General features: G+C 41.1%; 1 protein-coding gene across 5 annotated transcripts in view; it reads left to right on the plus strand.

Annotated features, from left to right (window-relative positions):
• Window positions 1-26472, plus strand: part of RP1 (RP1 axonemal microtubule associated) — a 376321-nt gene that overhangs the window by 259188 nt on the left and 90661 nt on the right. For all 5 annotated transcript variants that reach the window (XR_016235656.1, XM_089335241.1, XM_089335243.1 and 2 more), the window contains exons 22-24: window positions 3512-3666; window positions 24555-24613; window positions 24947-24991. Coding sequence is in view for 4 of the 5 variants with exons in the window: in XM_089335241.1 (XP_089191367.1) it covers window positions 3512-3666; window positions 24555-24613; window positions 24947-24991 (259 nt within the window). In the remaining variant the exon portion in view is untranslated. The remainder of the gene's footprint in view (window positions 1-3511; window positions 3667-24554; window positions 24614-24946; window positions 24992-26472) is intronic.

Consider the following 26472-nt stretch of genomic DNA (forward strand, 5'->3'; position numbering starts at 1 on the left):
AACTGGAAGCATCAAAGACCTAACAGCTAAACTGTACCTTTTTATTTATCACCGTAGATTACACAAAAGCTGTCTCAGAATAAATAGGAAAGCCAGTTCTGCTTTGGATGACACAAAGACAAAATTATTCCTATTTTTTGCTTTTGCAAGTGAATCACTAATTTTGAGTAGAGACAAAATTTCAGAAAGTGTATTATAATATTATGTTAAGTGATCAGTGAAGTTATCCCTCAGAGGATTCAGCCAGCTCTGCATTAGCCCCAAACTCTTTGCCTCTCCCACTTCATGGTGAATGGTGAGGGCCCCATCTCTTCTGGCTTCCCACTAGTTGGGGCACCAGTATGCAGCATTTTTGTAGCAGTGCAGCATCATGTAAAGTTTCTAAGATGATGCCCTAAGATTACATACTTCTTCTTGATGACTCATCTTCAGTTCAACATTATGTATAGGACTTAACAGAGAACCAGGTGAGTATATTATGTACTGAAATTAAAATTGGATAGGAGATATAATCGGCGTATAAGGAAGAGTAGTAGTGTGATTTTAGTGGCATCAGTTTTGAAGTTTAGAATCAAAGATATCAATATGCTTTGTTTTCCTGGTTCATTTTCTTAATTAAACATTTAAAATTACTTTTTTATTTATTTGAGGGGGGGAGAGAAAGAGAGAGAGGCAGATAGAGCTCTGATCTGCTGGTTCACACTCACTGTTCCTGCAGTGACCAGAAATGCATTCCTAGTCTCCCAGAATGGTGACAAAATCCAGTTATTTAAGCCATCACTACTGAATCAAAGGGTTTGTGTTAGCAGGAAGCTGAACTCAGGAGCTAGAGCTGAACCAAAGTGGGATGGGGTTGTCTTAACTGTTAGGCTAAATGTCTGCTTCTGGTAGATTTTAGATTTTACATTTTCCTACCATTCTTCTCAATCTATGGGATTGTGGGGAGCAACTGGGAGCAACTCGGACTAGACTAAGTTACTGGAATTAAGACTTATTCTATGCATCTGCTCTCCCACAATATGGCGCTGAGAAGGGAGAAACAGCTACACAGCTGCCTCCAGTTCAACCAATAAACTGTAGGACCTGCTCCTGATTGGAGGAGAGCAGCATACTCGGCGTGTGGGTAGCAGAGTTGGGATTGGTGGAAGAGGACTATAAAGGAGGAGAGAGACAACATGCACCAGGAACATCTATCTGAAGGAACACCTGAGCAGCCCCCGAGAGAGCCGGCCCTCCCCCGCGGAAGTGGGGAAAGTGGCCAGGGGGAACCGCCCTTCCACGGAGGTGGAAGGGTCGGTAGCCAACCCAGGAAGAACCAGCAGCAAACCCGGGGAGGGCCGAGCAGACAAAAGAACAGTGCAGGGTCCTGTGTCGTTCCTCCACGAAGAGGGAGAGCGACATAATGGTGCCGTGACTCAGATATGAAGCCTAGGCAGGGTTTAGTGTCGTTCCTCCACGAAGAGGGGGAGCGACATGGGATGAAATGGAAAGATCAGAGAATTTTAAGAGTTTTGCAGGCAAGTAAGTTGTCAGCATGCCTAGAGTGTCTACCACAGCAGCAATGAACCCAGAAATGGACTCAGAAGTCACAGGATAAGAGATCAGTTGCATCTACCAGAACAGGAGGTATGTGTCATGAAATATCCTTGAAATGTCAACAAAGGCACACTTAGAATGAAGAACACTGGACAGTAAGACTGTCCAGGCACACAGAGTGCATGCACACAGAATTATCATCTAGCTAACTAATGACGTTGGTCTGACCAAAATAAGAGAAAATTTACATCATTAACATGGAACCAATAGTGAGGTAGCACATCTTCAAATACTGACATGAAATTTAATGTGGCAACAATGCACCCAACAACTAAGGTAGTCCATCCAACATAGGCAACAAAGGAATACTAGATTCACATTTTTACCTTTAAGCAGAGTAATGGTGGCTAACAGTCAACTGTCACTTCTGAGAACTTCCCAGACTTAATTAAATTCATGAGTCTGTACTCAGATAATTCTAGAATGATTATTCTCTTTATTTATTTATTTATAACTTTTATTTAATAAATATAAATTTCCAAAGTACGGCTTTTGGATTACAGTGGCGTTTTCCCCCCATAACCTCCCTCCCACCCGCAATCATCCCATCTCCCACTCCCTCTCCCATCCCATTCACATTAAGATTCATTTTCAATTATCTTTATATAAAGAAGATCAATTTAGTATATACTAAGTAAAGATTTCAACAGTTTGCACCCACACAGAAACACAAAGTGTAAAGCACTGTTTGAGTACTAGTTATACTGTTAATTTACATAGTACAATACATTAAGGATAGAGATCCTACATAGAGAGTAAGGGCACAATGACTCCTGTTGTTGATTTAACAGTTGACACCCTTGTTTATGGCGTCAGCAATCACCCGAGGCTCTTGTCATGAGTTGCCAAGGCTGTGGAAGCCTTTTGAGTTCGCCAACTCCAATCTTATTTAAACAAGGTCATAGTCAAAGTGGAAGTTCTCTCCTCCCTTCAGAGAAAGGGACCTCCTTCTTTGATGGCCCGTTCTTTTCACTGGTATCTCACTTGCAGAGATCTTTCATTTAGGTCATTTTTTTGCCAGAATGCCTTGGTTTTCCATGCCTGAAATACTCTCATAGGCTTTTTAGCCAGATCCAAATGCCTTAAGGGCTGATTCTGAGGCCAGAGTGCTGTTTAGGACATCTGCCATTCTATGAGTCTGCTGTGTATCCCACTTCCTGTGTTGGATCGTTCTCTAGGATGATTATTCTCAACATCAGCAATCTATGAGGAGGTAATGTGTGAAGGAGTTCTATTTATTCCAATCAGAACTGCATTGACTTCGGGACCTGCACCTCCAAAAAATGCCAGTACAATTTTGACATGATAAACTGATTTTGTTTAGGAGGAAGGATTCCAGAATGCTCCACAGAAAACCTGAGCATGTGTTCTAATTTTATTGGAGAAAGATTCAAGAAAGGTGTTTATTGAAAGAATGAAAAGAAGACAGATAGGAGGGAGGAGGGAGAGAATGGGGAAAGAGAGAGAGGAAGAGAAACTGTCCGTCTTGCCTCATAGTATGTAAGCACTCATGGGAAAGAAATGGGCTGTGCATTATGCCTCATGGCTATTGCCTGGCCACCTCATGCACTGGTTCTCAAGGGCAGGGTCTTAAAGGAGATAAAAACCCTTTGTATTGGAGCTGGTTTGTTTTTGCACTGGATGCTACTGCTAATGGAGAAAATAAATCTGTGTGTGTGTGTGTGTGTGAGAGAGAGAGAGAGAGAGAGAGCACAACCAAAAATATATTTTTAATAGATAAAGGTAATTTGCTTATTTTTCTTCCTTTATTGCTCCTTTTAATGCTAACTGTAGCAACATTCAGTCTTTTAAAGTGTTGTGCTGCTCCTGGCAGCCTTTGGGCTAGTATTATTGCCTCTTTGATCATGTGCTGGGCTGTAGTTATTTCTGTGGGATTTTCTGTCTTCTATACCAGATTGATAAATTTCAAGTCACAGCAGTGTCACTTGGAAAACTGCAGAAGGTGCTGTTGCGCTGTGAGGCCAGTGACAAATCACAGTACTGGTACTGTGAGAAGATTGTCGTCAGAGAGTCTCCTGCCACAGCTGAGTCCATCTTCATCTGCGAAAGGTAATGCAGGTCTCTGGGCACTATACAGCAGTGTGTTGCACTGTGGATAACACTGTGTGTGTGTGTGTGTGTGTGTGCATATGTGTGCTCTGGGTTACAAATCTGTGTCACTTACTCAGGATTCCACATTATGCCCCACCCAGTAAATAATCTTTTGCTAAGCATTGCAAAGAAGTCTTCTCTTGTAATTTCTTATTATCACAACGGTTTGTGTATCACAAAAGGATAAAAAGTTTAACACTGGAAATTATTACATACATAGAATATTTATTTAAATGTCAATGTTTTTGCATCGCTAAAATTTTAACATTAAAACAATTTGATAAAGGAATTAAAGGTGGAGAGTTTTAGAGAGAACAATTTTCAGAACAGAATGTTAGAAAGACAAATATTAGAGTGTAGATAAATTGGGCTTTCCATCTAGCCCTGTAAGATGTAAGTCCCAATATCGTCTCCCTCCATTTTTAACCTGAACATACTGCATTTAAGTTTGAACCCCAGGTCCCATGTATCCTCTCTTCTTAAAATCTATTACAAATTCAACACCTCCTTCAATTCAGCACTTCAGAATGTATCAGTCATTTTCACAGGAAGAAGCCTTACTATTTGGATCTTTGCTGAGTCTTGCAATGTCAAGAATACTCTGTTGCAGCTAGACTGGTGTGATGCTTATTGTTGCTTGATCTCAGTCACGGGCTCATGAATGGGATTGAGGATAAGTAGATTTCTGCATTAAAAATCCAATCTACTAATGGCCAGCGCTGCGGCTCAATAGGCTAATCCTCTGCCTACGGCGCCAGCACACTGGGTTCTAGTCCCTGTCGGGGTGTGGATTCTGTCCCGGTTGCTCTTCTTCCTGTCCAGCTCTCTGCTGTGGCCCAGGAGTGCAGTGGAAGATGGCCCAAGTGCTTGGGCCCTGCACCAGCATGGGAGACCAGTAGAAGCACCTGGCTCCTAGCTTCGGATCAGCGCTGTGCACCAGCCGCAGCACACCAGCCACAGCGGCCATTGGGGGGTGAACCAATGGAAAAGGAAGACCTTTCTCTCTGTCTCTCTCTCTCTCACTGTCCACTCTGCCTGTCAAAAAAAATCCAATCTACTGTGGGTATGGAAATGAGAAACTTCAGGATTTAGTTTGAAATTTTCTATCTTCAATGTTGGGAGCTGCTCTACAGCCTTCTTCTCAAATAGACAACCTGTAGAGAATGAGGCCAAAAAAATACAGGCAAAATGAGGGCATTGGGAAATTCAAGGACAAGGATTTGGAGATGCCAAGACAATTGCAACTTTAAGTACTAAGCAAAAATTGGAACAAAAAATAATAAGGCAATTCATCTAAAAATACTAAAGGCACAACACAAAACTGCAGACATCAAAGATGATTGGGGATGACTGTGGATGAAAAGGGGCAGTGAGAACCACTGTGAGCCCTGTTCCATTTTTACCTGTTCAATCTATTCCTTTTCCAGTGTCTATTTTATTCACCCCTTTATTTCCCTTATTCCCACCTCTGCCTTACTCCATGCCATTGTTTCATCAAAAGTAGATTTTCACAGTGGTTCTGTAGTTGTCTATTCATTGTTTCTTCTCCAGTCTGCCCTGCCAACACTTCCAAGCTAACCATATTATGATACTAACTAGAATTATTCTGACTTCTCTTGATCTTTTCTCCTCTCATTTTCCTTTTGTTATACTTTGAAGTTTATTCTTTAGTATTTTATTTTATAATTTTGCCCTACAATGTTTCAAGAAAAAAGTGTGAGGGAGAATATTGTTCTCTAGATTGTATTTTGGGGCCAACAGTGTGGTGCAGTGGGTTAAGCCACTACCTGCCATGCTGGGATCCCATATGGACACTGATTTGAGTCATGCCTGTTCTGCTTCCCATCCACCTCCGTGCTAAGGCGCCTGGGAAAGCAGTGTGTAATGGCTCAAGGGCTGGGTCCCTGCACCCACATGGAGATCCAGATGAAGTTCCAGGTTCCAAGCTTTGGCCTGGCCCATCCCCTGGCCATTGGGGCCATTTTGGGGAGTAAATCAGTGGATGAAAGATGCCTTTCTCTCTCTGTCTCTCCCTCTCTCTGTTAACCCTGCCTTCAAATAAATAAATAAACCTTTAAAAATGTATTTTAACTAAGCTGTTACCCTGTTTAAAAATCTTCAGAGGTGGGTGTTTGGCACAGCAGTTACCATGCCAATAGTATAACAGAAATGCCTGGATTTAACTTCCAGCTCTACTTCCAGCTACAACTTCCTGTTCCTGTGCACCCTGGGAAATTGCAGGTGATGGCTCAAGTACTTGGGTTTCTTCCATCCACATGGTAAATCCAGGTTGAGTTCCAAGCACTTGATTTCAACTTGGTCTGGCCCTGGCTATGGCGGGCATTTGGAGAGTGAACCAACAGACAGAAGATCTCTCTGTGTCCCTGTCACTATTCTCTCTCTCTCTCTCCTCTCTCTCTCTCCTCTCTCTCTCTCTCTCTCTCTCTCTCTGAAGATCTCTACCTTTCAAATAAATAAAAAACAAATAAAAGTTAAAGAACATCTTCAATAATCCATATTGCCTACCAAAGAAAGCAAAAGCAAACAAAAAATAGCTTCCTGATCTTTCTGTTCAAGGTTTTTCCATTTCCCCTATCCAGTTTGCTTTATAACCATCATTTTGCAAGATCTTAGTGAAATTAGACAATCTTTGTCCTGAACAAGTTCTCTTCCTTTTGCCTGTGTCCCTCAAAGTGTGCTATTCTTCAACCAGCGGTGTCCTTCCTTATGCTACTCTCCCTATCACAATTCTGCTATCTTTCAAGTTTCCACTCAAATTCAGCCTTTGTATGAGCTAATTTGCCCAACTAAAAAAGTTTCTGTCTTCTCCCAGTGATTCTTCAGAACTTAGTGTAGCTCAGTCTCCCCATCTGATCGGTGACACGGAGCACTATTGAGGACCAAGCATCACTCCCAGCCTGCTCCTGCCTCACAGGCATCTCAGGCAGGGGGAAGCTATATTTTATTCCCCACTTTTAGAAGAGCTAGGGAGTGCTTTATCCCAAGCTTTCTCTTTGTGTTCCGCTTTGTCACATTAATTCAACTGAGTTTTAACTATAAAATCATCTGCAGAATACTTGAGATTTGTTCATCACCACTTTGCCTGCTTACACACGCACTCCTTACCATCAGTGCTACCTCTACCACCATCACCCTGTTGCTTTCATCCATCCTCTCATGTACTACCTTTCTTTTTCTTGTATGTTCCATGCTCTTTGGCCTTGTCTGGAGGGAAGACATACAAGTGATAGCCTAGTTTAAATGCTTTTTTTTTTTTTTTTGACAGGCAGAGTTAGACAGTGAGAGAGAGAGACAGAGAGAAAGGTCTTCCTTCCGTTGGTTCACCCCCAAAAGGCCGCCATGGCCAGCGCTGCGCTGATCTGAAGCCAGGAGCCAGGTGCTTCCTCCTGGTCTCCCATGCAGGTGCAGGGACCAAGCACTTGGGCCATCCTCCACTTCCTTCCTGGGCCACAGCAGAGAGCTGGACTGGAAGAGGAGCAACCAGGACAGAATCCAGCGCCCCGACCGGGACTAGAACCCGGTGTGCTGGCTCCGCAGGCAGAGGATTAGTGAGCTGTGGCGCCAGCCTAGTTTAAATGCTTTGCACATGAAAACAGTTAGTTATGAAATAAATATAATGAGACATCAAAAATAACAGATTTGTACCATCCTGACATATCAAATGCTATTATTTGATGCCCTGCACATAGTAGATTCCAAAGTGGTAGCTAATGCTCATTCATACAATTGAAAAAAGTTATAAAAACCATTCCTTCTTAATTCTGTACATGTAAAGAGATAAGGTAGATCTTGCTTCTGTAATTCTTAAAGAAGCAGAAGAACATGTCACCAAGAAGAAAACACGGGCACAGCAGGTTTCTTTCAGAGAAAAACTACCTGAAGCTACTTAAAATTGCTTTTCTGCCCCAGCACCTTCTCCCTGCATGTGATAGGTCAAGGCCAGCATCCTCTAAGGTGCTTGGTCTTGAAGACTGACTCCAGGAGACCAAAAAAAAAAAAAAACCCTCAGGGAAGAATTCAGGGGGGGCCTAGGAAGTCTCCTCCAAGTCCTGGTGGGGCAGCTGGTGCTGGGTGTGTTCCTCATGGGTAGTTAGTTCTGCGATGTAGGTGGCAGAAATGCTCAGGTGGATACATCACAGAAAGAAAAAGAAAAACCAGTCGTGGAGCTTCCTCGAAGAACAAGAATTTGTAGCACTGCTGAATTAGGGCAGAGAGAAAGGCCACCAAGTACTCCTTCCTTCTCAGTGCTTAGGAGCCATACAGAGCAGCTCCAGGCGGAGAGCACTCCTGGGCCTCTCTGACACTTCCCATGGGTACCCACATCCTCTGTTTCTCTGTCCCTGCTCAACAGAACACCCACATCCTTATGCTCTTACTTTATTTCTATACCTGAAGATATTATTTTTCTGCCTTCTCTACACTTATTATATATAGAGGTATGTATATACCACTAAGTTTCTGCCATTTCACAGAAGCTCTGGCCATTAAAGGCTTGGAGCAAGCAAACTTTGTATTGAATAAGGCAAACATTCAGCCAACTTTATGCATTCACATAAATATTCTTACTTAGTTTTTATATCAGTTTTCTGTGTCAAATTGCTGTCAACTGGGTTTATTAAAACAGAAATTTCTTCTCTCATAGTTCTGAAAATGAGATGTACAAAATGCAGGTATCCACAGGACCCCACTCCCTGGAGGCTTTATGAAACAGTCCTTCCTTGCCTCTTGTGACTCCTGGTGGTGGCTGGTGATCCTTGGCGTTCCTTGCACTGGGAACTGCCTCACTCCAATCTGTGCCTCTGTTGTCACATAGCTGTCTTTGACCCGTGTGTGTTTGTGTCTCTTCTTTTCTTGCAAGGATACCAACCCTGTACCAGGCATATCCTACATAAGCCTACCAATTATATCCATAAACATCCTATTTCCAAATTTGGTCTAATTCTGAGGTTCTGTGTGGACATAAATTTGGGGGCAACACCATTTAATCCAGTCTACCACTTGAGTGGGTCCCATAATGTATTATGCAATGTAAAATTTTTTAGCATTATATTAGTAAATCTAGACTTTTCTGTGTTACCAAACTTAACATAGTGTTATGTGTGTGTTTGCCTTGACTTTAAGGATGAAATATTTAAAATGTCTTGTAACAGAAACAGCATCTTTTATGATATATATTTGCTAACCTGCTTGACCTAGAAGGATCTAGAAATGCCGGATGTGATAGTCAAACTCTTCAGCCTGAGTCAAGAGTACCAAGAGCACCTCAGTATTGTCTTCCATTACTCCTCTTTTGGGATGTAGCATTGACATGAGCTTCTGGAACAACTTATTTGAAATAAAAGCTCTACTCAGGGCAACTCTAAATAGAAGGAGAATTTATGGATTCAGGAATTGAAACGTTAAATGCAAATAAGTGATATTTTAAAGAGCTTACTTGTCAGGGGAGAGCAGCATGACTAGCTTGGTTCTTGCAAAACCAAATTATGGTGAGATAGCGGAGTGTCCCTGAGGCGTATTAACCTAAGGAGTGAGGACAAGGTGCTGCATCCTGTTCCTTAGAGTCGGTACTGCAGCAACACCTTGAAAGTGTTCCTATCTCATTTCTATTCAGGAGCCTTTTCCTCCTCCCTCCTCCCTTCCGACTCCCTTCTTAAAGAAAGGTTGAGATCATTTTTTTTTTTTGTTTTGCATAAAGTAGAAGAAAAAAAGGACAATGATATCTGCTATGGCTAGAATAGGCTGTTGGAAAATCTTGGATACCTTTGGTAAGGGATAAGACCCCCACTACAGGGCCACACCCCATTCCACAGTCCTCAGTGCCTTCTTACTACTTCTTGAGTAAAGAGTCTGTCATTCCATTAAAATAATTGTAGGCCCTTGTGGGCAGAAGAGTCACCTTGGGCAGGGAAGGCTAGAAGGGGCTTCCTTATACTCATGGTTTTGTTCTATATAGATGCCACACCAGCTGAAGCCAGATTTGCCCACATAGCAGAGCTCTGGTCAGGCTAGGGTCCAGAAGCCTTCCATGCTCCACATTGGCCTTCTGCAGCTGGTGCTGCCCTGTTGGAAGTTTTAAGTCTTGGTCCTGCCTAGAATTCTGTAGCTGCTCCTTTCTCTCCTGGTGAATTGACAAAAGATGCATGAACTGTGCCAGGAAGTATTTCCTGAAGCTTCAGGTGGGGAAACTGTCACTTCTTTGAACACCTTTCACAAAGTGCATGCTATTATCTCAATAGTCACTAGAGCAAGTTCTATTTGGGGGTTTGTCTGTCTGTTCCACTTCTCCAGCTCTCAGTAAGCTTTTCCTCAGGGTTGGGCTAATGCTTTAAATTTTACTTTCAGCCACTACTATAGTTCTTGGAATAGAATAGGTTAAACTTTCCTATGTAATAAATTAAATTAAATGATGTGTATTAATCATGAAACCATAAATCCAAGGGAATCATATTAAATGATCGATTTGGAATTAGCACTTTAAATCTAAAAGGTTTACATATGTCTTAATCTAAGATATAAGTAAACAAAATGTTCACTTAATATTCATTTTATGTGTTAATGATAGTGAAGAGAGATGCGTGGAATTAGCACAGGAATTTGAACAGAAAGATGATGGTCTTAGGGGTGTCAATTTTAAGCAGTACATGGCTTACTTGTCTCAGGATAGCTCAGCATTGAAAAAGTGATTTTGGTGGTTGAAAGTGTGGCCTAGTGGATCAAGCTGCTGCCTGCAGTGCCAGGATCCCATGTGGCTGCTGGTTCAAGTTGCAGCTGCTCCACTTCCAATCGAGTTCCCTGCTAATGGCCCCAGGAAAGCAGCACAGGATGGCCCAAGTGCTTATGCCTGTGCATGCATGTGAGAGACCTGGAAGAATCTCCTGGCTCCTTGCTTTGGCCTGGCCTAGCCCCAGCCATTGTGGCCTTTTCAGAAGTGAACCAGTGGATGGAAGACTTCTCTTTGTCTCTGCCACCCCCAACTCTGCTTTTCAAATAAATAAATCCTTAAAAAAATAAAAGCGAAGTTACTTGTTGACCAGCCCAATAGAGATGTCTCCGCCTCACCTGTCTGGTAGGGAGTGACCTGTTTCCCACTGCTCCATCTCTGCTCCCTCAAGCCCCAGCAGGGCAAGGGACTCTTAAACAGATGCAAGGCTGAAGATCATCCCTCTGCCATTCTACTGTTACCATTCACATAGGTTTTCTATGCCTAAGTGCCTTGTGCCAGCTCTGGTAGTTAACGCCAGGAAAATCACATATCACACATGAAACTCTATGCCCTTATGAGGTTGTAATCAAAGAACTTCAGGGTCCACAGGACACACAGATTCTAGCAAGTTCTCAGGAATTGTGTACCAAGTTAGTGAATTTGTGAATGTTTCATAAACCGAGTCCTATACAGAGCAGCGCTGAGAAAAGGAACAGGAAAAGAACCAGGGGCAGCCCTGTCCTAACAGCACCTTTTGAGTCAGTACAGTGAGCAAGGAAACTTTTACACCTAGGCCAGCTCTGTGTGAAGATATTAGTGTGTGGTGGCAGGCCTAAAAGAAATGATCCCCTGGCCCTCTGTGGGCCATTCCCCTTTTTAGGTTTCTCTCCCAGTTCTCTCTGATAGAGTCCATTTTGCTCTCTTCTGAGGAGTTCTCCAGGGACACTGATACTCTGTTAGCTGAAATATCTCAGCTGGTGATACTCTTTTCTCTGCTAATTGAAACACTTACCCTACAAGGCCCAGGACAAAATGTTCTTCAGCCCATGAAGCTTTCTTGGCTTGCCCAATCAGCAGTGAGCTTCTCCTTAGCCTCTCTGCAATCCTGCAGAACTTAAGCCTCCGTGCAGTACTTACCATATGCTGTCATCTACCATCCTTGTTTATGAGCACGGTTAACTAAACTTCCAGATGATAAACTTCTTAAGGGTAGGCTCTCATATGTTTCTTGTCATTCATTTATTAAACTAGCTAGGGACTTGGTCAATATTTACAGGAAGGATGGGAAGAAGGGAAGAGCATAAGGAGGGAGGGAGGGAGGGAAGGAAAGAAGGAAGGAAAGAAGAAAGAAAGGAAAGAAGGAAGGAAGGAAGGAAGAAAGGAAGGAAGGAAGGAAGGAAGGAAGGAAGGAAGGAAGGAAGGAAGGAAGGAAGGAAAGAAGGAAGGAATTAACAGTAAACATAATGAAATACTGAGTTGGAAGAAAACACAGCGATCACCCAATCTTTATGTGAGTTTTGTCTATAACATCCTCAGTGTCTCATTAAAAAGTAGTTGTGCACTCAATTAATTTCCAAATAAATCAGCATATGTACAAATTGTTTTATTTTCTTTTTCTGGGAAATAGTTGAAAAGGGTGAATAAGAAAGATGTCGTTTTAAAGGATGTTGAAACTTTGATAAAGTACGGAAATATGAAATACTATTTTTATAAGGAGGAAAGAATAATAAAAATTATCATGAGAGAGTGAGCAATCATTTAACTTTACTGTTTTTTTTTTCCTGAAAGAGGCCACTATTAATCATTTCTTGCTATTCTGAGCATGTATTTGTGCTGCTGCAGATTTCTGTGCTCTTCTTTGTCAGTTTTTGCCATTCCTTGGTGCGAAAGTGACAAGTAGTGATGGTGGGAAGCTGACAGAATGAGGCGCAGGAATGAGTCTTGCTCATTTTTCGAGATGGGGGTGGAGACATAGAACATTCAAGTATATCTTCTGCCATTTTCAATGTGAAGGATTGGTTGCCCTATCTAAACTGCATTTCAAACAAAATCTAATCTGTATCACTCCTTACATTTTTATCCCATTTCCCAGCAGAAGCACCCTGTATGTTTTAAGGCAGTATCACCCAAACACAATCCATAGTTCTCAAATCTTTAAAAACTTTTAGAGAAGGGCTGGCATTTTGGTACAGCACGTTAAGCTATCACTTACAAAGCCAGCATCCCATGTGGGCACCAGTTCGAGTCCAAATTGCCCCACTTCTGATTCAGTTCTCTGCTAATGCATTTGAAAGAGCAGTGGAAGATGGCCCAAGTGATTGGGCCCCTGCATCTATGTAGGAGATATAGATGAAGCTCCAGGCTCTTGGTCAGCCCTGGCTGTAGCAGAAATTTGGGGAGTGAACTAGTTGGTGAAAGATATCTCTCTCTCTGTGTGTATGTCTCTTTAACTCTGCCATTCAAATAAATACATCTTTGAAAAGCTTATAGAATTTTCATTCCTTGTCTTTGTATTCCTAACTATGCCAAAGAAACGGAATGTTAGTGATCTGGGGTTATATACAATTTCTTTGGCAACTAGCTGCATGATATGTATGGGCTTTTGGGCAAGCAAGCATCTCCTGGTCACATGTTATTTCACTCCTGTAATATTATCACTGTTCCTGTCAAGCAGTAATGTTCCTGTACACCCACCTGTTTAGTGGCTTTGAGGGAATTTTGTTGTCCTGATGCAAAAACAGGGTTCATAGTTCTCTGGTGCTAGCATTGGTTAGTTATCTCCTTTTTGTTTGTTTTCTGTTTTTCTTTTCTGAAGCACAATTTGCTATAGAAATTATAAGAAAAAGAGGGGCTAGTGTTGTGGTGTGGCAAGTTAAACCTTTTCCTGTGACATCAACATTGTGGTATAGCAGGTGAAGCCTTCACCTGCAATGTCAGCATCCCGTAAGGGTGCCGGTTCAAGACCCTGCTGCTTCACTTCTCAGCCAGCTCCCTGCTAATGTGCCTAGGAAAGCAACAGAAGATGGTCCAAGTGCTTGGGACCCTACACCTATGTGGGAGTCCCAGAAAAAGCTCCTGGCTCCTGGCTTTGGCCTGACTCAGCTCCAGCCATTATAGCCATTTGGGGAGTGAACCAACGGATGGAAGACCTCTCTTTCTCTCTGTCTCTCCTCCTCTCTCTGTAACTCTGCCTTTCAAATAAATAAGAAATAAATCTTTAACGAGAAATTATAAGAGAAAGAATGGGCTTGATCTCATGCCTCAGCAGGTATTTGGAGGTCTATATACAGAAGAAAATATGTGTGTGTTGTAAATAACTCAGCTAGACCACCTAAAATCCAGCCTGTTTTCTTCATTACAAATAATTGGTGAGTCAAGATCTGATGGCAATATAAAACTTCTTTTTAATTTCATAGAAATGGTGGCCATTGTGGTAGGTGTTTAGCCTGGCTGTCAAGATGACAGTTGGGATATGTGAATCCTATATTAGAGTGCCTGGGTTTTAGTTTTGGCTCTGCTTTTGGTTCTAGCTTCCTGATAATACACACACTGGAAGATAGCAGGTGATGGCCCAAGTAGATGGGTACTTGCTCCACATACGGGAGACCCAGATTGAATTCCTGGCTCCCTCCTTCAGCCTATCCCAAACCTGGTCATTGTGGGCATTGAGGCAAAGATCAAAGGGTGGCAGCTCCATTGTCTGTCATTTTCTCTCAAATAAAATAATAAGTATATAATGGCCACTGAAAGAAATTTTGAGTGAATGTTCTTACTGTTGATGAAAGAAACTGAGGAGAACACAAAGAAATGGAGATATTTATGTTCATGGATTGAAACAAATAGTATTGTTAAAGTGTACATACTAGCCAAAGCAATTTACATATTCAATGCAATCTTTATCAAAACACGACTAATGCTTTTCACAGAACTAGAAAAAAATACTGCTGACATATATATATATATATATATATGTAACCACAAAAGACCCTGAATAGCCAAAGCAATCTTGAGTAAAAAGAATAAAGCAGGAGATATTATAGTGCTTGACTTTAAAATATATTACAATGCTTCAATAATTAAAACAGTATGGTTTTGACATAAAAACAGACATATAGATTAATGGAATAGAACAGAAAACCCTAGAAGTAAATCCATACATCCACCATCAATGAAATTTGACAAAGATACTGGGAAGCTGAATTAGAAAAAGGACAGCCTTTTAAATGAATAATTCTGGAAAAACTGAATGTATTCCTACAAAAGAATAAAACCACACCCCCCAAAAATCACCATGTACAAATATCAACTAAAATGTATTAAAGACATCAAACTTGGAAACTATTTAAAGAAAACATAGGGGAAATCCTTCAGGATATTGGAGTGGGTAAAAATTTCTTGGCCCCAACCCCAAAAGCACAAGTAACAAAAGCAAAAATAAACAAACAAAATTTATCAAACTAAAGAGCTTCTGCATAGTAAACAAATAATGACAAATAAAGAGATGATCTACGGACTGGGAAAAATATTTGCAAATTATTTGTCTCACAATTTATTTGTCTGGTTAATAACCAGAATATATAAGGAACTCAAATAACTCAATAGTAAAAAAAATTCAACTAAAATGGACATTAGATATGAACAGACATTTTTCAAAAGAACTTACAAGTGGCCAAGACATTCAGAAAAAATATTCAACATTATTAATCATTAGGAAAAGTCAAATCAAAACCACAGCGAAATATCACCTCACTCCAGTTTGTCAGAAAGACAAAAGATAACAAGTACTAATGAGGATGTTGAGGAAACAGAATCCTTGTAGTATTGGTGGGAATATAAATTAATGCAGACATTGTGGAAAACAGTATGGAGTTTCCTTAAAGTAACTCAAAATAGAATATCTTAGGATCCAGCAATCCCACTCTTTAGGGTATGTCCAAAGGAAATGAAATTGGTCTGTTAAAGAGACATCTACGCTTCCGTGTTTATTGCAACACTGTTCACAATTCAAATGGAAATAAATAAAATGTGATACATATACACAATGAAATACTGAGCCATAAAAAGAATGAAATGTTGCCTACTTTTGCAACAGTATAGTGTCAAGTGAAATAAGGCAGGCACAGAAAGACAAATTTCATATGATTTCACTCCTGTGAACTCTAATAAAAAGAGTGATTTCATAATGATGGTCTACAGAGTCTGGGTAGGAATGGAGAGAGGGAAGGATGGGAGAAGATTAATAAACAGGCAGTAAATAATAGATAGGAGTAAGTTCTGGGGTTCTGTTGCACAGTAGGGCGACCACAGATAATTTAACTTATTATATTTTCTATAATTAAAAAACTAGAAGATGCATTTTGAATGTTTTTATACCACATACGAATGTTTAGTGTTTGAAAGTGGTAGATATGGATAGATATGTTTATTATGATTGGACAGTTATGCAAGATATATATTTATTGAAGCAACATCACATTTTTATGTGTTAAAAATTTTAAGTAAAAAAATTAATGACAAAAGAGTGAATTGTCTTGATGATTTTAATTTTTTTTTCAGAAACCTGAGTCTAGATTAATCTAGAGGGAATCATTTCTAATAAGTAACCCATACTCAAATGTCTCTGACTTTCAGGTTCATAATATTATGTTTGTCCTGTATCTTACGAAAAAAATTAGAAATCATAGGAGAGACTTTTCAAAATTGGACTGAAGATTAGAGAGTGTGATTTTTGTACTTCAATTGATCAATCAATAAACGCTTTTTGGTTGCAAGGATGAGAAATTCACTAAAGCTTATCTTAGAAAGGGCAGCTTTGAAGGTGACTGTCATGAATTCCAGCTTTAAGAAATAACACTAGACTTACAAACTATAGTATCACCAAAGAGCTGCTCACTCTTTGGTTTCTCAAGGATTCTTCCCCCCAAATCTCAATTATTTCTGGGAGGTTCTTCTGTCTCATAACTTTAGTTTTCAGCAGGCTTTGGGTCCCATGGCACCAATGGAACTCAATAGTATGGGTATTGTGAAGCCTCCATGTGCAGTGCTGTCTGATCACAGTTTCTACATTCCTTAGGTCAAGATATTAAGAAAGAACATCTTGCTGACTAAGCCTGGATAAGGTGTTCATTCCTGTTCCAACCAGGCAGGATAAGAGTCAAATCCTCTGGAGCAAATGCAACTGCCCAAGTCCCACCTCTTTATGGCACATTTTACAAAAGAGAAAAGGTTGTTGGTTGACTGGCAGTCACCTCAAATATATTTATAATACACAACCTATGCACAAATATTGAAATGTTGTATTAGGCAGTAAGAACATACAATACTAACTGAAATTTATTGGATCCCCTATTCTTAAAAATAAAATTGACTTCCTTTATTCTGGCATATAAAGTAAACTCCTTATGGAGGTAGGAATCTGACTGGGAAAATGGGATACATAAATGTAATCAAGATTGTATAACTAGGGGCTAGCTAAATGTGTAAAATAAATCTCATGTGTTGCTAGATTCTGAGAAGGAAGAGAAAGAATACTGTAAGCTTAAGTGGGCAAAAGGAAATGAAATATGGAGAGATGACATTGCCTCACTGCTGAGCAGGAAGGGGTGAGCTTGCAGTTCACCTTTCTGTCCTTGATCTCACCATCCTCTGGTGATTTCAAAGCTGGTGTGGTGGAGTCAGCTCTGCAACTCAACCTCTAAGTTCTTTACCAATCTCAGATCCTATGACCTCCCCTTAAGTAAGCTGACCCCAGTTCCCACCTCACACCTTGTCTTATCTAGAGCTTCAGCCTGTCGTGTATCATTGTATCTCTCTACACCTTTGCAGACATTGTTCTTCTCTTTCTGTGGTGCCTTTCCTGACCTCTTATTTGCCTGTCAAATACCTACTTCTTTTTTTTTTAACTTTTATTTAATGAATATAAATTATCAAAGTACGGCTTATGGATTACAATGGCTTCCCCCACATAACGTCCCTCCCACCCGCAACCCTCCCCTTTCCCACTCCCTCTCCCCTTCCATTCACATGAGGATTCATTTTTGATTCTCTTTATATACAGAAGATCAGTTTAGCATACATTAAGTAAAGATTTCAACAGTTTGCTCCCACACAGAAACATAAGTGAAAAATAATAGATGATTTTTTAAATGATGATGAAATCAGATCAGACCTATTGTCATGTTTAATCCCAGTGAGAGTCAAGTTGGGAATTGATAATTTCTTCTTCTTTTTTTTTTTTACAGATGATCAGTTTAGTATACATTGAGTAAAGATTTCAACAGTTTGCACCCCCATAGAAACACAAAGTGAAATATACTGTTTGAGTACTCGTTATAGCACTAAATCTCAATGTACAGCACATTAAGGACAGAGATCCTACATGAGGAGTAAGTGCACAGTGACTCCTGTTGTTGACTTTACCAATTGACACTCCTGTTTATGGCATCAGTAATCTCCCTATGCACCAGTCATGAGTTTCCAAGGCTATGGAAGCCCTTTGAGTTCTCCAACTCTTACCTTGTTTAGACAAGGTCATAGTCAAAGTGGAGGTTCTCTCCTCCCTTCAGAGAAAGGTACCTCCTTCTTTGAAGACCTGTTCTTTCCACTGGGATCTCATTCACAGAGATCTTTCATTTAGGGTTTGTGGGTTTGTTTTTTTTTGTTTGTTTTGTTTTTTTTTTGCCAGAGTGTCTTGGCTTTCCATGCCTGAAATACTCTCATGGGCTTTTCAGCCAGATTGGAATGCCTTTAGGGCTGATTCTGAGTTGTTCTCCCTGATTGGTGACAACTAACTGAGCACCAAAGGGGAAACTTGTTGAAGTGAAATGGACACTGTGAGAAACAGTGACTTGATCAGCTCTTGTCCTAACGGTTGATGTACAATGTAATACTTTATCCATTTTAGTATTTTTTTTGTTCTAGTACCATTGGTTGAACTCTGTAATTAACACACAATTATTCTTAGGTGTTTAAAGTTTAACTGAAAAGTGATCCCTGTTAGGAATTTGGAAAACATTATGTTGAGTGAAATAAGCCAATCCCAAAGGGACAAATACCACTTGTTCTCCTTGATAGGTGACAACTAACTGAGCACCAAAAAGGAAACCTGTTAAAGTGAAATGAACACTATGAGAAACAGTGAATTGATCAGCCCTCACCCTGACTGTTGATGAGCAGCTTAATATGTTATCCCTCTTAGTATTTTTTTTGTTTGTTCTACTTAATACTTTTGGTTGAATACTGTAATCAATACACAATTCTTCTTAAGTGCTGAAACTTAACTGAAAAGTGATCACTGTTAAATATAAGAGTGGGAATAAGAGAGGGAAGAGATGTGCAGTTCGGGACATGCTCAAGCAGACTTACCTCAAACAGTAGAGTTAGAAACATACCATGGGATTCGAATTCAATCCCATCGAGGTGGCATGTACCAATGCCATCTCACTAGTCCCAGTGATCAATTTCAGTTCACAATTGATCGTAATGATAGGACTAAGAACCAAAGTGATCACATAAACAAGACTAGTGTCTGCAAATACTAGCTGATAGAATCAAAAAGGGAGAGAATGATCCAACATGGGAAGTGAGATACTCAGCAGACCCATAGAATGGCAAATGTCCTAACAGCACTCTGGCCTCATAATCAGCCCTTAAGGCATGCGGATCCAGCTGAAATGCCCATGAGAGTATTTCAGGCATGGAAAGCCAAGACACTCTGGGGAAAAAAAAAAAAAAAACCTAAATGAAAGATCTCCACGAGTGAGATCCCAGTGGAAAGAACGGGTCATCAAAGAAGGAGGTACCTTTCTCTGAAGGGAGGAGAGAACTTCCACTTTGACCATCGCCTTGTCTAAAAATGATCAGAGTCAGTGAACTCAGGGGGCTTCCATAGGCTTGGCAGCTCATGACAAGAGCCTCGGGTGATTACTGATGCCATAAACAAGAGTGTCAATTTGTTAAGTCAACAATAGGAGTCACTGTGCACTTACTCCTCATGTAGGATCTTTGTCCTTAGTGTGCTGTACATTGAGATTTAATGCTATAACTAGTACTCAAACAGTATTTTTCACTTTATGTTTCTGTGTGGGAGCAAACTGTTGAAATCTTTACTTAATGTATGCTAAACTGATCTTCTGTTATAAAGAGAATCGAAAATGAAGCTTGATATGAATGGAAGGGGAGAGGGAGTGGGTAAGGGGAGGGTTGCGGGTTGGAGGGACGTTATGGGGGGAAGCCATTGTAATCAATAATCTGTACTTTGGAAATTTATATTCATTAAATAAAAGTTAAAAAAAAGAAAAAAAAAGAAAGAAAAAAACAGAGTGCTGTTTAGGACATCTGCCATTCTATGAGTCTGCTGAGTATCTCGCTTCCCATGTTGGATCGCTCTCCCCTTTATTTATTCTATCAGTTAGTATTAGCAGGTACTAGACTTGTTTATGTGCTCCCTTTGACTCTTAGTCCTTTCATTATGATCAATTGTGAACTGAAATTGATCACTTGGACTAGTGAGATGGCATTGGTACATGCAACCTTGATGGGATTAAATTGGAGTCCCCTGGTATGTTTCTAATTTCACCATTTGGGGCAAGTCAGCTTGAGCCTGTCCCAAATTGTACATCTCTTCCCTCTCTTATTCCCACTCTTATGTTTAACAGGGATCACATTTCAGTTAAATTTCAACACTTAAGAATAACTGTCAAATACCTACTTCTTGTCCAGCCTTCAGCTCAATTGTGACCTCTTTGTTGAACTTCCGTTGTCATTTTCCATCCCTTTGCACTTACCCATTCCTGCCATTCAGTTTATCAGTCTTCTCTGCTTTTGTCACAAGTGTAGGGATTTCTCACATCAGTCACCACATTGCATTACATTTATGATTCTACATATCAGTTTCCTCCCTTTACACTGGATGGTTCTTCAGATCACTTTCCTTATTGCTGTCATTCTTATTGTAGTCCCAACACTTAGCAAAATGTCTGGCACTTCTTCTTTTTCCATAATACACATTTTTCATAAATTTTAAAACATTTTGAATAAACATGTAATACTTGTACATTTTTTGGGAGTATCACGCAATATTTAAAGATATGTAAATTGCATAAACTAATCAATTCAGACAATTAGCATTTCCATTTCCTTATATTTTCTTTATGTTTGGAGCCTGGAAGCTCCTCTATTCCAGTTATGTGTACAGAATAGAATACATTATTGTTAAGTATAGTCACCCCACTGTGATGCAGAAAGGAAACATACTCCTCTCACTGTGTTTGCTAACCATTATCCAGCTTTACTTTACTCACTCTGACTTCCTAACCTCTAGTAATCACTATTACAGGTTTAGATAGACTTTTTTAACTTGCACATATGAGAGAGAACATGTAGTATTTGCCTTTCTGTATCTGAATTATTTCCCTTAACATAATTACCTCCAGTCCCATCTACTTTGCTGCAAATGTCAAGATTTCCTTTTTTATGACAATAATATTAGGCCATTGCATATGTATATATTTTTTCTTTATCCATTCATCCATCAATGAACTCCCAAGTTGATTCCATATTTAGGATATTATGAATAGTGCTGCAATGCATATGGAAGTATAGGTGTCTCTTTGAAAGGCTGACAGGGGCACTTTCTAAATATTAAGTTGTGGGGAGCAACCCGGACTAGACTAAGTTACTGGAATTAGGACTTATTCTATGCATCTGCTCTCCCACAATATGGCGCTGAGAAGGGAGAAACAGCTTCTACGCAGCTGCCTCCAGTTCAACCAATAAACTGTAGGACCTGCTCCTGATTGGAGGAGAGCAGCGTACTCGGCGTGTGGGTAGCAGAGTTGGGATTGGTGGAAAGACTATAAAGGAGGAGAGAGACAACATGCACCAGGAACATCTAAGGGGAACATCTATCTGAAGGAACACCTGTGCAGCCCCCAGAGAGCCGGCCGGCGGTGTGCTGCTCCCCCGCGGAAGTGGGGAAAGTGGCAGGGGGAACTGCCCTTCCACGGAGGTGGAAGGGACAGTAGCCAACCCAGGAAGAACCAGCAGCAAACCCGGGGAGGGCCGAGCAGACAAAAGAACAGCACAGGGTCCTGTGTCGTTCCTCCACGAAGTGGGGGAGCGACATAATGGTGCCGTGACTCGGATATGAAGCCTAGGCAGGGCTTAGTGTCATTCCTCCACGAAGAGGGGGAGCGACATAATGGTGCCGTGACTCGGATATGAAGCCTAGGCAGGGTTTGGTGTCGTTCCTCCACGAAGAGGGGGAGCGACATAATGGTGCCGTGACTCGGATATGAAGCCTAGGCAGGGTTTGGTGTCGTTCCTCCACGAAGAGGGGGAGCGACATAATGGTGCCGTGACTCGGATAGGAAACCTAGGAGGGAAGAAACGGGAAGAAGTGGAAAATACCGGAGAGAGAGACTAGAAGAGCCTAGGGGAAAGCCGGACGGAAAAGGTGCCGGAAGAAGCTATTGAAAGCCTAGACATAGACTCAGATATGGACTGTGGGAAAGAAGTTAGGATTTAAAGTGAAAGCAAGAAGAAACTTAGACTCAGATACGGACTGCAGGTTGAAAGTGAAAGTGAAACCTATAAGAAACTTAGACTTGGATACGGACTGTGGGGAGAGGCCAGGAGAAATGAGGGAGGAATATTGTTGGAAGAAAACTTAGGGAAATATACCGGGTAGAGAAAAATGTTAGGGAGGATGAAGCCGCGAGTGCAGGCTGAGGCAGAAACGTAAGCCAGCTTGGAATTCTTCAAGTCACCCCGGGGAGCAAGAGGCGAAGATCTGGAACCAGAGGCAGAGACGTGGGCCGCCAGGTTGGAATTCGCCAGGTTAGTCCGGGGAACTTGGATTGAATGCTAGTGGCGGAGACGTAAGCTACGCTGTGACTCGCGGAAGCCGCCGCGTGCAGAGAGAGCACGGGGCGTGAATAGATAGGGAACGCGGGGCTGGCGCGAGGCTGTGGTGCGGGCGCGAAGGGCGTGGAGACTGCAGAGCGCGCGAAGCCAAGCCGCGCAAAGCCGGGAAGCCGCGCAGATGAGAGAGGCGCAGGCTGAAGCGGCTCAGAGCCGGGAAGCTGCCGAGAAGCAGCCTCGGGGCGGGCGCCGGGAAGCCGCAGGGATAAGAGAAACAGAAGTCTAGAAGTGAAATGAGAGAAATAGGAATGCTGGAAGATAGAAGTAAAATGGGAGAAATAGGAATGCCCGGAGATAGAGAAATAGAGAAATAGAAAGGCCTCCCCACAACATGGCAGTGAGAGAGCTTGGATTCGGTCTGCCTGATTAGTGAGGCGATGAGCACCTGCGGGCGGCTAGCAGCTTATGCGCCGCAGGTCACCGAAGACAGGCATGAATTAACACCAATAAGTCTCCCCACAATACGGCAATGAGAAGGCTTGGGTTCGGTTTGCCTGATAGGACTTGTAAGCACCTGCAGGCAGTTCTAGCAGAGTAGAGCATGCGCTGCAGGGCACCGAACACAGGCACGCATCAGCGCCTAAAAACCTCCTCACAACATGGCGAAGAGAGGACCCGGATTCAGTTTGCCCGATTGATAGGACTTGTAAGAACCTGCGGGCAACTCTAGCAAGCAGAGCAGAGTGTGTGCCGCGGGGCACCGAAGACAGGCGCGTATCAACGCCAAAAATAAAAAGAAAAGGGGATCTGTGGGGAGCAACTGGGAGCAACTCGGACTAGACTAAGTTACTGGAATTAAGACTTATTCTATGCATCTGCTCTCCCACAATATGGCGCTGGGAGAGAAGAAAACAGCTTCTACACAGCTGCCTCTTGCCAACTTGAGTGATGACCTCCAGGAGCTGATCCTGCTCCTGATTGGAGGAGAGCAGCGTACTCGGCGTGTGGGCAGCCGAGTTAGGATTGGCGGAGGAGGACTATAAAGGAGGAGAGAGACGGCATGCACCAGGAACATCTACGAGGAACATCTAAGGGGAACACCTGTGCAGCCCCCAGAGAGCCGGCCGGTGGTGTGCCACTCCCCTGCGGAAGTGGGGAATGTGACGGGGGAACCGCCCTTCCACGGAGGTGGAAGGGACGGTAGCCAACCCGGGAAGGACCAGCAGCCAACCCGGGAAGGACCAGCAGCCAACCCGGGAAGAACCAGCAGCAAACCCGGGAAGGGCCGAGCAGACAAAAGAACAGTGCAGGGTCCTGTGTCGTTCCTCCACGAAGAGGGAGAGCGACATAGTGGTGCCGTGACTCGGATATGAAGCCTAGGCAGGGCTTAGTGTCGTTCCTCCACGAAGAGGGGGAGCGACATTAAGTGAATATATTGTTGGAGAAAACGTGTGGAAGTGTGTTTGAATGTGGCATGGCAATAATGTAGTTTCTGTGGTTTAATAACATTTATGTATAACTTAATAGCACACAAAATATTTTCCCAGGACTTTTAATTTCTGCCTCATTACAGTTCTATGAGGCAGGTAAATTAGTAAAGGAAATTAAGCTTCAAGAGGGTATGAGCACAAAACCAGGAAAGGATAAAACTGGTTTTCTGAGTCTAGTTTGAATTTTTATGCAACACAGAAAAATTCCAACAGAGAAGTTTGACTAATTTAGGGGAAACTATCAGGATGAGCCATTACTCCACCGTAAGCACATTTTCCAAATTGGTAAGATATTCACCATGTTTTAAATTTTACCATGATTTCATTTTGCAGACACTGAGGAAAAAGTTTTAGAGATAGCCATGTGAAATCAAGACAGGAACTCCTGTAGAAAATATATTAAAATGCTAAGTTTTCCACAAGCCAACAGGCAAGCTCCACTTCCTAAGCTGGCCAAGGCACCAGGTTCTAAATCTGAAACCTGTCTTTGCTGTTGTTTCAACTTGGTTCTGTGCTAGCACCGCTGAAGCGCTAGTTGGGTTTGCAGGTGCTGGTGACTGGGGGCTGACGAACCTGGAGAGATAAGTGGTTAGCAGGGTTAGCAACTTACATCTTTTAGTCTTAAAGCAAAGTTGTAATTCTTACCAAAGTGATGAATATGTGATAGGTTATATTGTTTTAACTGTATAAAAAGCTATTTTTATAGCTACATTTTTATGTGTAGAATTGAGAAAATAAAAATTAATTTTCTTTTTCTTTCCTTTTCTCAGATGGCTTCCCTTCATGTCTCAGGGTATTATTCATTCAGAAATTGAACTTTATCCTCAAGGTGAGAATTAAGGAAAGCACCAGGAGAAGAAAGTACAAGATGATTTCGTTACATCTGGACGTCATGGAACATGATGTTCCAGTTGCCCTTGGAATGTTCCCTTTGATAATTTATCCTTTGTGTTGAATTTATAGTTACTGTTCACAGTGAAAATAAAAACGTATGTAAAGATGTGTCTTGGCAATGTTATATGCCTTACTCTTAAGTTAAAAAAAGAACCTAAGGATTTGCCACCATTAAAGAGTTAAACTCAAGAGTTCTTCCCCACCCCCGCCACTTATAATGTCATCAGACAGAGCTATTATTAACTACACTTCACTTTTATTTTTGCAGAAATGCAAATAAATCATCAACCTAAAATACAAGAGGAAGCAAATGGTAAATGTTGTTGCCACTTTTCATCTTTTAATCATCTAAATAATCTATTTCTGTTTCAAGATTACCTGCCTTGCACATTTTTTGCAGTGCATTCTTGAGTTAAAACTATTGATTGAAAAATACTGAAAATGAATTTAACAATAAGTATTATAGTTTGAATTATAAAGCAAGTAACATGAGCAACTTTAGTCCCAAGTGCCTTTTTCCCGTTTAATTCTTCCCTTCAATAATTTACATAGATGTGGGAAATAATCTTCCAAATGATTAATTTATATTAGTTGTACTTTTTATTCTCATTTGCAGTTTGGTTTTTCAGTTTTCTTTTGGCGTCTTTAGGTGATTAACTTTTTTCTTATTAGATCCTCTTCAAATCAGCATGCAATTGTGTTACCAATATGCTTTCATTTTGCAGTTTTTCTGAATGAGATGGAAAAGTCAGATTACTAATAAGCATAGAGAGGTTAACAAACCTCTCTATATTTTTTATCTTGTTTTGAACTTTAATATAATAAATATAAATTTCCAAAGTACAACTTCTGTACTATAGCGGCTTTTCCCCCCATAATCTCCCTCCCACCCGCAACCATCTCATCTCCCACTCCCTCTCCCATCCCATTCTTCATCAAGATTCATTTTCAATTATGCTTTGGGCAGAGATTCGAATATAGGCAAGAGTTAATACTAACATTATTAGTCTCAACATCCTGGATTAATATAGATGAGCACTGACACACAAACATTTCATGTCTACTCTGACACAACTTACACACATGTGCATTTATTTATATTAGAAATCATGTTTTGGCTTATACGTTATACGTTATTTTTTGTTGTTTTATTTTAAAAGGATAGTTTTATATATGTGCCAGTCTATTACGATGACCTAATTTTACTAATGTTTCTGTCTCTTGGTAATTTCAAAGTGCGGCAAAAGGTCTGTGTCTTACAATAAATCCTTAAGTAATAAGACTTAAGATGACACTCTAAGTAGAAAAATTATCTATTAATTCCAGACCGTTGTGGGGCATATGTGAGTAAAAAGGCTAAGTTTTAAGGTAAAGATTATAATGAAAGGAAACCTGTTGAAGTGAAATGGACACTATGAGAAACAGTGACTTGATCAGCCCTTGTCATCATTGTTGATGTACAATTTAATACTTTATCCCTCTTAGTATTTTTTTTTGTTCTACTTAATACTATTGGTTAAACTCTGTAATTAACACACAATTATTCTTAGGTGCTTAAATTTAACTGAAAAGTGATCCCTGTTAAATATAAGAGTGGGAATAAGAGAGAGAGGAGATGTACAATTTGGGACATACTCAAGCTGACTTGCCCCAAATGGTGAAGTTAGAAATGTGCCAGGGGATTCCAATACAATCCCATCAAGGTTGCATGTACCAATGCCATCTCACTAGTCCAAGTGATCAATTTCAGTTCACAATTGATCATACTGATAGGTCTAAGAGTCGAAGGGATCA

This window comes from Oryctolagus cuniculus, chromosome 6 (genome assembly GCF_051225735.1).
Source record: "Oryctolagus cuniculus isolate XC-2025 breed Fujian yellow rabbit chromosome 6, ASM5122573v1, whole genome shotgun sequence".
Classification (NCBI taxonomy): Eukaryota; Metazoa; Chordata; class Mammalia; order Lagomorpha; family Leporidae; genus Oryctolagus; species Oryctolagus cuniculus.